Source organism: Giraffa tippelskirchi, chromosome 10 (genome assembly GCF_054371585.1).
Source record: "Giraffa tippelskirchi isolate mGirTip1 chromosome 10, T2T-mGirTip1v1.2.pri, whole genome shotgun sequence".
Classification (NCBI taxonomy): domain Eukaryota; kingdom Metazoa; phylum Chordata; class Mammalia; order Artiodactyla; family Giraffidae; genus Giraffa; species Giraffa tippelskirchi.
In genome coordinates, this window is record NC_137284.1 from 135733971 (window position 1) to 135746294 (window position 12324).

General features: G+C 42.6%; 1 protein-coding gene and 1 long non-coding RNA gene across 3 annotated transcripts in view; one reads left to right on the plus strand and one right to left on the minus strand.

The window, feature by feature from the left end:
- Positions 1–12324, plus strand: part of SND1 (staphylococcal nuclease and tudor domain containing 1) — a 425720-nt gene that overhangs the window by 154535 nt on the left and 258861 nt on the right. For both annotated transcript variants that reach the window (XR_014066017.1, XM_081531207.1), the window contains exon 11: positions 4835–4924. Coding sequence is in view for 1 of the 2 variants with exons in the window: in XM_081531207.1 (XP_081387333.1) it covers positions 4835–4924 (90 nt within the window). In the remaining variant the exon portion in view is untranslated. The remainder of the gene's footprint in view (positions 1–4834; positions 4925–12324) is intronic.
- Positions 2156–9509, minus strand: LOC145522537 (uncharacterized). The gene is made up of 3 exons (XR_014066021.1): positions 9105–9509; positions 4676–8239; positions 2156–2635 (listed from the first exon to the last, which is right to left on the minus strand). It is a non-coding gene; the product is annotated as an uncharacterized LOC145522537 (long non-coding RNA).

The following is a 12324-nucleotide window of genomic DNA, read 5'->3' on the forward strand; positions in this document are numbered from 1 at the left end:
CTCTAAAACCAGAAACCAAAACCTCTTCTCTTCACCCTGCTTCCTCTGCCAGCTGCCACCTAATGTCTTTGTGTTTTGTAGCAGAACTTTCTGAAGTGTCGCATGTACTCTTTGTCCACTTTTTCTCTTCCCATTCCCAATTCCCGTCAGGCTTTCCTACTGCTTCACCATAATTAATTTTGCCAAGTTATGGATGACCCACGCTTAGCTTGATCCAAGTGGATCTTAGTCACTTGCTTTGTGCATTGACACAGCTGGTCTTTCCCTCCTCAATTCACTTTTTTCCTTGACTTGGACGTAACACTGGTCCTTTGTCCTGCTGAGATCACTTATTGCTCCTTCTCCGTCTCCTGTTGTTCATTCCTTCACTTATTCCTTACCTTTTAATGTTAAAATGCCCCAGTCTTCTGTGCTTTTCAGTCTCTTTGCTTTAAATATGACCTATATGCTGCTGCTGCTGCTAAGTCGCTTCAGTCGTGTCCAACTGAGTGTCTCTGTGTGACCCCATAGACGGCAGCCCACCAGGCTCCCTGGTCCCTGGGATTCTCCAAGCAAGAACGCTGGAGTGGGTTGCCATTTCCTTCTCCAATGCATGAAAGGGGAAAGTGAAAGTGAAGTCGCTCTGTCGTGTCCGACTCTTAGCGACCCCATGGACTGCAGCCTACCAGGCTCCTCTGTCCATGGAATTTTCCAGGCAAGAGTACTGGAGTGGGTTGCCATTGCCTTCTCCAGACCTATATGCTAACCACTCCCAAATGTAAATTACCAACTCAGAGCTTTTCTCCAAACCCACACTGCCCGCACAACACCTCAACTTGCGAGTTTAGCTTGCCCGTAATTGAACTCCTTACCCCCCTCCCTCTACCTGTGGTCTTCCTCATCTCATGTGATGACCCCACTAACCCACCAGTTATCCCTTTACCTTTACTCATGGTTGACTTCTCCCGTTTTTCTCTTCTCGCATTCCATCTGCCTACTTTCAGAATATTTCCAGATTCTAACCACTTCTTACTCTCTCACTGCTCCTCCTTGGCGCAGTCTACCATCATTTCCCGCCGAGATTAATGCCATTATCTCCTAACCCGTCTTCCTTTGTTTTCTTCTTTCTTTGCTTTAGTGTCTGTTCTAAGCACAGTGGCCAAAGTAATTCCTTTAGATGTTAAGTCAGACATGTCTGTTGTTCTTCCTCTTGCTCTGTGCTGTAGCCACAGTGATGCCTCTGCTATTCCTTCAACCTACCAGACATCTCCTAACTCGAGGCCTTTGCATTGGCTGTCCTCTCTGCCTTGCTCCAGATGACTGCATCCCATACCTCTTTTGAGTCTGGTAAAATGTAATGTGATGAGGGTGGGCCTCACTGAGAAGTTAATGCCTGTGGCTCAGTATTCCAGTTCTCTCTCACCTGGTTCTGCCTTTTTCTTTATCCGTTTCACTTATCAGCTACTGAGTCTGTGCTTTGGCCCATTGGCCCATGATGTCTTTTCAGTAAAGAACTCTAAAATTTTACTGGAGTCACATTTATCAATCTTTTCATGGTTTGTGTTTATTCAGCCTTGTTTGAAGAACTCCTCCGGGATCCTTGGGTCCTGTAAAATTTTTGGCTACAGCTTTTTGGCTGCAAGATGGGCTGGATAAAATTTAGGCATGAGAGGGGGTTGAGAATCAAGACCTTGATTAATGTGTGTCAGTCACTTAGTCGTGTTAGGGATCCCTTCTGTTCCCTCCAGATGAGTATTGACCAGAGACCTCATTTTAGGAAGGTAAGATCCTGAAGGTGGGGGAGGATGCCAGGCATGCCTTTGGGTGCTGAGATGCTGATATTGGGCTTCCTTCCCCAGCCAAGAAGAGGTAAAATGATTGAAGTTAGCTATAATGCGAGTCATTGCCAGGCCTACATACAGAGTCACTTCTCAGGATGAACAGTGATTACAGCACATATTGGTTTGTATACTATCCGCCCACCAGAAAAATCAAGCATTCTTTTCTATTTTTATTTATTTATTTTTTTAAGGAAAAGCATTTCCATGTAGATTAGAATCTAAACTAGACAGTCCATTTTAGCAGGCAAGATTCAGCTAAAGTCTTGTTTTCTCAGAATACATTCCATACCTCAATTGCCTCTTAGAGATTTCAAAGGCTTTTATGTACCTGGTAATTTGGAGGAATTGCTTTTATTTTGTAGTTTCTTAGGGACTTCTAATATCTCTCTTGTAAGATGTTTACAGATGTCAATAGCTACTAGATCTGAAGGGTTAGAGTAACAAGATCATTCTGTTTTCACTGGTGATATCTTGTTTTCTGCTTGTGCTATTAGTTCTTTCCTAGGTTCATGAGAGACATATAATCAGACTCAAGTTGCCCTGTTTTTCATTGGGATGTTTGATGTACTGTTTTCTTCTTTTGAGAGTGTCTTGGCTCAGCCCAATTCTGTAGAGCACCTTTCTTGTTCAGGCTGCCGTGTTCGCACATTTTGGTGTGTCTCATCCCATGGCCCTTATTTGAAATGCTTGTTGAAACTGTTCTTACCGTTTCTCATTTTGGAGTTCCAGTCAAGTGACCTTGCCTTTAACCTCTGTGGTGTTTCAGAATAAGTAGGGTAAGCTTCTGATATCAGGTTCTATGGCATATCCTAAGGCTGTGGAACGGAAATTTTGGTTATTTTGTTTATGTCATTAAAAAAAAAGCAAATGTTCACTTAATTATCACATACCTCCCCTCCAAATAGATTGCCCTGTATTACTAGGAGAATAGTACGAATACATTGGGACTGTTTTGCTCCTGATGGCCGATTCTGATAGTCATTGATTTTTGTCTTTATTTAAAATTCTGTTCATTACTGACCCCTAGTATCTTCTGTCTAGCAATCTTTCTTACACTATCAATAGTGTTGTCATGAACTCTACTTTAGGACTTCTCAATAGTGACCCACTATAAGGAAAACTCAGTGTTAGGTTATTTCTTTAAAGAAGTTCATGTTTAGGGCTATACTTATTAGGCAGCAGTCATGCCACCATATGACTTTGATCAGAGTTTAGAAATCCTAGTTGTTCTTGTTCAGAGTGTGTAGATTCTCACACCTCAACTCACAAAAGGGATAAAGACTCACCTTCAATTCTGAAGGTGTCTTCACTTCTTTGAGGAGCACTGCAGTGATCCTGCTGCCTTTATTTATTTTTTATTGGGATGTTTGATGTACAGACATCAAAATAAGACAGTTGGTATATATGAAGATCAAACTCAAAGAATTGTGCATATTCTTGGTGATAGCAGTGAACTGAAATGTTTAAGTGATGTGTTCTGGAGGCCAAGTTTTGCTTTGGGTCTAGGGGGAAACCTCTATTTTGATGCCTTTGACCTCAGAATTGTTGCTAGGTTGAAAATGATAAGTGTTCTTAATTTGAGTGTAGTTGGCTGCTTAAGAGGATGTAATTTGAATACTTTAAGTACAGAATGAATTACATAGAGATCTTGTTGTATCAGGTGTATAAGAGATGGCAAAGCAAACTTAAGCCCAGGTGGACTGATCATACAAAATGGGAAGCAATGACATGCATCTGGGTTGGAGGGTATTGCTTAATTTTCTCTTTTTTTTTCTCTGAGTTTTTTTTTCTCCAAATATCTGTTCATGCCGTCCTATTCCTCTAGCATACTTGTTCTCATATATCATTCTGCATATTTCTTTTGTTAGTACATCCAAGTATTTGAATATATGCTATAAGGGAGGTACTATATACTTGGGTCTGGGGTCACAGAGGACAACAGAAATGGACAGGATCTCTGTTCTCATGGAACTCAAGAGGCTAGCGGGGGAGAAGCATTAATCATACCAACCAGTCTAGCCAGCATCTCCCAGTTTCTTATACACAGGCTCTAGTCCTCTATACTCTGTCCTACCCCACTCCCAAACTTCTCAGGTTCCTTCTCCTTTATCCCCTCTGTCCATTCCTTTGTCAGTTGCTGCTAATTCATTTCTTAAACTAGTTCTCATGTCTCTCAAGGTCCCGTCAGTTCCCAGTTCTGTTGCCTTTATCTGGACCCTCTCTCTTCATCTCAGTTGTTTTGCTCAAAGCACCTCTTTTGGGGGCAGTCTGAGTGCCAAGAAATAATGAAGGGATTGATTGCGTTATTTGTGTGTGGAAATACTGTTTGTTCCTGCCTCTCTACTTTTGCTTGTCTTGCTTTTTTCCCCATCTCTAGTTTTCTTCCTAGTTCATTCCTATCCTGCAAACTCATGTTAAGTCCCACCTTGTCAATGAAACATCTCCCGATTATTTCTTTCTTTCCACTTCCCTGAATTCTAATAGCACTTAGTCCCTCGTCTGTATCACATAATTCCGTGCTTATTCAAAACTGCTTCTATTATTATTGTTAGGTTACAAGGATTTTAAGTCCAGGATTATAACATACATTTACATGGTGCTTTGTCGGGGCTAATAGTTGGTACATACTTAATATAGGCTTATAGAGTAATAGAATGAGATTTATAGTATATCTGTAAATATTAGAAGGGCCCTGATAATTCAGTGAACTGCTTTTATGTTGCAGTTTATATAGCTATTTCCCTGTTGATGAACATTTAGGTTGTTTCCTGTTGCGTAAACAATTCATTGCTTATTTTTGAGCCTGTCATTTGTAAAGGATAATTTTGTTCCCTGTAAAGCAACCAAATACTTACTCACTCACTATGTATCCAGCAGTTATTCAATATTTGTGATACTGGAAGATAGAGCCTCCTTCAGGTACATTGTCAGTATCTTGTGCTCTTGGGTGTGTTCCTGTGTCAGTTTTTCCTTTGATTTCCCATTCCTAATGTGATATTTTATTTTGCTTTAAGGATAAGAACAAGAAACTCCGTCCCCTTTATGACATTCCCTACATGTTTGAAGCCCGGGAATTTCTGCGGAAGAAGCTCATTGGGAAGAAGGTAAGCGATGACAGAAACCTATTTGCGAATAGTTGTGTGTTGTTTTAAGCCGGGCCCTTGTGATGGAATCCCAGAGACCGGCAGATAGATGACTTGCCTCCCCCAAGTCAAGCGATTTTGCTTTGATACAAAGAGAGGCGTGCCTCTGTCTCAGGAAGTGACATCCCTCGGGAGAAGTCTAAAATTGGGGCCCTGACCACAGTGTGATTGCCAAGGCGCTCACGGCGAGTTCTTTCCAGGGTCCAGGCTCAATTCCAGTTTCAGTAATTGCATATTGCCCTGAGCTCCATTCACTTGGCTCTCTGCTTCTTTCCAGCCACCTCCATTAAAAGTTGTGGGATTTGCTAGGGAAAGAAGGTGGCTGCTCTTTACTGCCTTCCCTATTTCTTTGGAGAAGAGGGAGCCTGCCTTGGTGGGGAAGAAGCCATGGTTTCCTGGTGGTTCTTGGGGAGACTTTCTGGTGGAGCCCAGAGGCCCTCAGAGGGCATTTCCTTGGGTTGTCAGAGCAGAATGTTCTAGGAGCTGCAGAACTTGCCGTTCTGTCAAGTGGATCATTAACCTCTGATCTTCCCCTGACTTTTCTTGACCTCCCCACCCTGCCTGTGCTGGGCATTTCCTGGGTAAAGAGAGGGAATGAGTGGAGTATTTCCTTTGGTAATTGAGAGAAATTTGTGGAGAAGGACTGTGATTTGTCTTCTCCTTACTTTGTTTTGGTGGGAATTCTTCCAGGAAATGTTATGTTTTTGGCCAACTTTGGTTGTGGGTTCAGAAAGGTCAGGCCATTTGGTTCTAAGTCTGGCCTCAGCGCGTCGAAGCCATATTAGCATTCTTTACCTCCATGCGGGTTTTTAAATGATGGGAGTTGTGAGAGGTTTGTCAAAGTAGTGTAAAAATAAATATAAATATAAGCCATTTTATTATATATCATAGTCACTAGAATGATAAATTATAACAAGAGATTTTGAAGCTGGGCATAAGATGAAATTGCTAATTTTGAGGTAGAGACACCAAACTGGATTCCCTAACATGAGTATTAAATCTCCTCAGGTTCCTTCAGAGAATAGGCTCATTTGTCATTGTATAAAACTTGACAGAATGCTGTATTCATTCATGAAGTGTAGTGCAAATGATGGCTTTAAGCCTCTTTCAATTTCTAGATCTCCTGTTATCTGATCGAATGTCTAACATCTCTATTTCACCAAGTTGATACCGTATCACTCATTTACTGGCTCATAAACAATGGCATAGGGACAAGCAAGGAATCCCGTTCCCTACCCCGCCAGCCCCCATACGTATGCATATCTATTGAAATCCATCCAAGAATCACATTGAAAGGGGTGGCAGTGCATATTCACTTCGTGGGCAGCCAGTTGTGTGGCCTGTGTTTTGGCCTCTACCTGCTTGGTTTGAATATTGCCTTCCCAGATTCTGCTTCATCTCTGGGACCATAGATCACAGCTCAGGGTAGCAGCTGCTGAAAGGTTTTAGGTTAGTCCAGGGCCCTGCTCTCAAACACTGTGTGCCTCCTGGGCCTTTGTAAAGTCCTCCATCTCAGGATAAAAGGACTAACCTCCAGTGTCAGATTTGGTGGCAATTCTTAAGCAATTAGTCTCCTTCTTGGTGGGAGAAACCTCATTTACTGGTGCCTCTGCATCAGAGTTGATTGGATTCTGTTTGTGCTGAGCCCAAGTTTTGTCCCCCACGGTGACACTGTATAAATGATGAATACTGTATCCCCGCGTAGGGAGAAGGACGCAGCTCAGCTCTGCTGGGCTAGAACATTCTTATGCAAACTGCTTTTCCTAACTCACCACCTGAAACCACTTGCCTGTCTTCTGGGCCCATCAGTTGCAACAGCAAACACCCATGTGCTCTGGAGTCTGGGAGCAGACAGGGCAGTGGCTGCCTCAAGGGGGTGGCCCGCACATCATCACACATTCTGCCAATTCCCTTCAGACCTCTGCAGCTGTTGAGAGCAGCATGTAGTGATTAAGAGGCACCGAGAGGGTGCATGCGGGCCTGTGTGTGCCCGTGTGCACGGAAGCTGATTAGGGCTGCCTGTCACAGCTTAAGCAAGATAATGGAGGTAAAAATCATCTTCTCTGCCCAGACTATTATTTGACCATCCCTGAGAGTCTATAATAAGACAGTTTGGAGGGGATTTCTAGAATGTAGAGAAATAAGATTGAAGGTAAAGTGTTGCAGTGCTTTGTTAGATTCAGTGGCCTCCATTTCAGTTATGGAAATGCACTTTGGTTCACTCCCCAGATTTAATTCTGGCTAAATGCCTTAATTAAAGTAAGCAAGCACCTTGGTGAGTCTTGGTTTTATCATTTGTGAGCTGGGAATATTATTTGCCTTTCCTCTCTCATGGATGAGAATCAGGCATAAAACTAGTCAATCACGTTTTTCCAGATTCCTATTAAGATTTTGTTTTGTTTAATGATACTGCTTTCATGTAGAATCTAGCATAGCCTGACTTTTTCAAGTGAGGTCAAGAGATGTGAATCCGTGGCCAACTAATTTGCCCTTGCCCAGATTTGGGTGTTAGCTGATACCCACTTCCACAAAATGAGTATGCGCTTGTGTTAGAGTATATATTTGTGTGCGTGTTTGTGTTTTGTGTGGTTTGAGGAAGAGGTACAATACGTGTATATCCTGGAAGAGTTTCAGAAGCTGTCTGAATTGCCACACTGCCTGGTTGAATGCCCTCCCCATCCCCTGTTTACCATCTGCCATCTGTGCATTCACTCAGATTTGACTCAGGAATATGCATGGAGGAGAGAACTGTCTTACTGATTTCTTCTGGGATTCTTCATGGCCCCAGTGTAGTGGACGCATGGAATCCTTGGTAACTTCAGCATGTCCTGTAGTTTTCCAGAATGGCATCCTTAGTGTGTGTAAGATGATGAGATTGTGATGCCCTTCTAAGAGAACCAGAGCTACAGTCCTGATAGCAAGAACAGTTTCTTTCTCTGTGTATTTTTTCTCCTTAATATTTAGAGATTGTCAGCCCTAGGAAGGCAAGAGTTTGGACTTCTAAGTCATTTTGCTCTCAGTGGAATAGGGTGATGGTAGCTGGGAATCTTCATTGGGAATTTTCCACAGCTATTTCATAGAATCTCTAAATATTTTTTAATCTGTTTAATACAGCATTTACAAATGACATGTAAATCACTGTAACTTCTATCCCTTGATTGTGGAATTTTTGTCACCATGGGAACCATTGTGTTCAAAGTTGTAACTTGTTTGGACCATTGAAGGGTCAGAAATGGTGGATGAGATGCAATTCCAAAAAGTGATGAAGCTTCAGCCCTGGCAGTAGAAAGATGCTCAGTCCAGGCTGTCCTGTCTTTAGAAGTTCTACCCCTACCCCCACTCCCAACCAGTTCATCTGTTCCCTAAAGATTTTACCACTGTTTTCATTGAATAAGTAAATTGGGGGATGAGGCTCATTTGTAAACCAGTAGCTAACTTTGTGTGCTTTTTATGTCATTAAAATTTGTTCTGTAAACTATGCAGACTCTTTTTAGGCATTCAAAATTAGGTAATTTTCTTGATAAATGCAGACATTTGAAAAGTTATTGGGCTATAAATTAGGGAATTATTGCTTTAAATTGTTCTTTTTTTGGAAGCCTATTTTACTTGAGGGTCATGTTTTTTGGGGGTGTGGAGCTTTTGAGGGGTGGGTGGGAGTGATTTCCGTGTGTGCCAGACTTAACAGTTCCAGCAGGTTCAAGACTGAACCTCATGAAAAATCTGTTCTCACTTTTTAGAATGGTTGGTATAGTATGTAAACGATATTATCTCTATTCTGAGTTAATGTGCTTTTATGAGCCAGGCTGGCAACCCAACCACTGTTAATAGGCTTGCTTCTCTGGGATAAAATATTCTGAATGTCTAAGTCGACTATAGAAGATACGGCTCATTTGTTCTGTGGTGGCTACCTGTGTGTGATTTTCATGCCACTCCAATATGTATGTAGCATGAACTAAAGACTTGTTTTTTTACAGCACTTCATATAATGCTCATTTTAACTTAAATAGTTAGAGCTGTCATTTATTGAGTTGTTTCTTCCTGGTAAACACTGAATTTTGTTTTCACTTTTTAAAATGTTCACCTCTGCCCTGAAAGGTATATGTATCATTCCTATTTTATAGACATAGAAACCAAAGCTTACCCCAGATGTCCATGCTTTTAATGATGATTCTGATGATAAAAGGCATCCAGAAAGGTCTGCTTTCCTGTTATGTGTACTGACTGACGTGTAGATGGCCAGGGTCGGGGTGCTTTGGGGGTACGTCCATTCTTGTGTATGACACCCTATCTGTTGTGAGAAGTTGATTCTCTGCCGCCCCAGCATCCTTGTCCATGGATAGCCGCAGGTGGTCAGAGCACCAGGGATCAACCCTCTGAATGCCTTCAGCCTTCTAGACATTATCTCATGAGTCTTTGAGATGTCCCTGTGAAATGATGTTTCCTCAGACTGCTCCTCCGAGAAGCCTGTGTCAGATTACATGATCTTCTTCAGTTGCACAGACAATGTGAGGTCATAGCAAACAGTGTGGAGCTCAATTTTACTTTCTCTGCCATCTCCTGGCAGAGGTGAGGCTTCTGGGAGAAGAGAAAGGGCAGGTTACTTTTTTTTTTTTTTAATCTTTGGCAGGGCCCTCCAGGTTGAGGAACACACTCAGTGCTCCAGCCCCTGTGTGAGCATGGGACCCTGAGGAGACCCCGTGTAGCCTTCCTCAGCCGAAGCGGCACTCAACTCAGCCAGTGGGTGCTCTTCAAGGGCGTGGGGCTTCCTTGAGAATTCGTTCACCCTTCTCACAGGCTGCGTCGCAAAAATACTTTTGCTGTGTGTTAACTTAATCCCCTGTGTTAAGTACAAAGCTGGCAGTCTGGGGATTCTTGTTCTTAATTACCTCTGATGCAGTTTAGTTTGGTTTTTATAAACATTTCCTTTGTCATCTCCACATTTTTCACTTCATATTAATGTGATTCACTCACGCCATGGAAAAGTCCTCTACATTAATGATCAAAACAGGCCCTAGGGTTGTGAATGCATTGTGATTTAAATTGACAGGTTTATGTGAGGTTGCTTGTCCTTGCCTTCTCAGTGCCAGCTGTTACCATCAGTGTGGCTGTAAATTTTTTGAATAAATGGCTGAAGATATTCACCAAGTCGAGATGTTTTGAATTGGCTCGTGTTTTCTGACCATGCCTTTTCCGAGTAAGACTTCTCCCACTTAGACGGGACGGGAGCATGTCAGTGCACCACTGGAGACCAAGGGTCATTGGAGATGCCATTGACCTCTTGGCTGGACTCATCAGCTCTCTTGTCTGGTGTAGGTAATTAACAAAAATGACTGTAGAGTTTCTGGAAACTCAGTTGTTCCCAGCAAGGTAGCATTCTCCTGGCTGCCACTTGAGAGCTCTTCTTGATGAGCTCTTGGTTTTGTTTTATCTGTAGGTGGGGCAGAGCACCTCTGTGCTTTAGGGACTGTCAGGGTGTTGAGCTGAGCACGTAGCTCTTTGGTGAAGTGTGGTATTTGTATGATGTATATTCTTATGCCTTCTTCAGAAAGGACATCTTATATAAATGAAGAAACCAGAAATTGAAACTGTATTCCTGGAAATTTCTTCTGTAGGCTCACCTGTGGGAAATGGTTTATTAGGTACCAGGATCCTCAAGATCTCCTGTCTTTGGGTACTGTTAGACCTTACTTGGTTTAAAGACCTTCTTCCCTGGACTCCCAGGTTGCTTGTAGGTTCTGGTGAGAATTTTTACATTTATAACTGATTCTCAATCGGCTTGTCTTAAGACCCTCACTCCTGATCTTTTCAACCAAGATTGTGAAATATCTGTCCTTGGGGCTGGAACTTTCCATGCCTGTTCTCTGCAAACTGGGCTTTTATTTTAGGGGGAGATTTGTGCTGAATCAGCTCAGCTGTGTTTGGGGGTAGGGAGAGGACAGGCTTTTTTTCCCTACTTTAAAAATAACCCTTATGTGCCAAAAACCCTATAAAATGTGCTGAATTGCAAATCTTCCAAATTCCTATACCTCCTGGTTTACATGAATAGATTCTTTTGAGCTTGGGCTCAGTGATAATGTATAGGATATCTTACAGTGTGTGGAAGAGAGTAAAGCGAGACTACCCAGACATGCTCTGTTGGGAAGCAAACCTAACTCTTATTATCTTTTCTCACAATATTTTTTCCCTAGTAGTTTCTCTTCTAAGGGTTTGTATAGGGATATAGCACATATAAATTTTCTAGGAAGAAAGGTTTTGGTATACTTGCAAACTCAGACATCATTCTAAGGTAGTGAGTCCAAATTTTAGGCATAGACTCGTTAGGATTTCTTTCCGTGGCCTCTGTTTTTGATGTGTCCAGAAAGTTAGGCTAATATTTCCAGTTGCTCTTTTCCAAGGACATGAACAACTTGTGGGTGTACAAGAGGGTAGTATGCACAATTGTCTGGTTCTAAGATGGAAATTCCTCCAATTCATTACAGCTGGGTGACTCAAGTGGTGTCTTCGGGCTTCATAATTGAGGTCATATGGTTGTGAGCTCAAAGGCTATGTGCTCCTTATTTTAATACATTTAAAATCTGAGCAAAGGTTTTGTTCTTACTGAATCGAGGTCTTTTTTTGATACCTAGAACTGCCTTCTTGCTTCCATTGACTAGTTATCTTTCCTTTGGCAAGCTTTCAGATATTCCTGTGTGTGTGCTCAGTTGTGTCCGACTCTTTGAGACCCCATTGACTGTAGCTCACCAGGCTTCTCTGTCCATGGGATCCTCCAGGCAAGAATACTGGAGTGGGTCACCATGCCCTCCTCCAGGGGATCTTCCTGGTCCAGGGATCGAAGCTGCGTCTCTTCGGTCTCCTGCATTGGCAGGTGGATAAGCGTTGCAGCTCTACCCTATAAGGACTGCTGGCTTGGACAGTCTTTCTGGGTGGTTTCATGATGATAGGTGTAGTGGGCTGAGTAGTGTCCCCTTAGAATTCATGTCCTTTTGGAACCTCAGAATGTGACTTTATTTGGAAATAGTCTTTAAAGATGTGATGGGTTACAATGAGATCCTACTGGTTTAGGGTAGGGTCAAAACCCAAAGACCCATGCTCTCATCAGAAGAGAGTAAGACACAGACGGAAGGGCCTAGGACAGTGGAGATGGAGATGGAAGTGACGCAGAAAGGACTAAGCCATGGAATGCCAGGGAGAGTGCCAGGAGCCACCAGAAGCTAGGAAGAGGCTAGGAAGGATTCTTCCCTAGAGCCTTCAGAGGGCGTGTCAATCTTGATTTCAAACCTGAAGCTTCCCAGATTGTTACAGTCCATTTCGCTGTAAGCCAACCCGTTTGTGGTGCTTGGTCACAGCAACCCTAGCAAAGT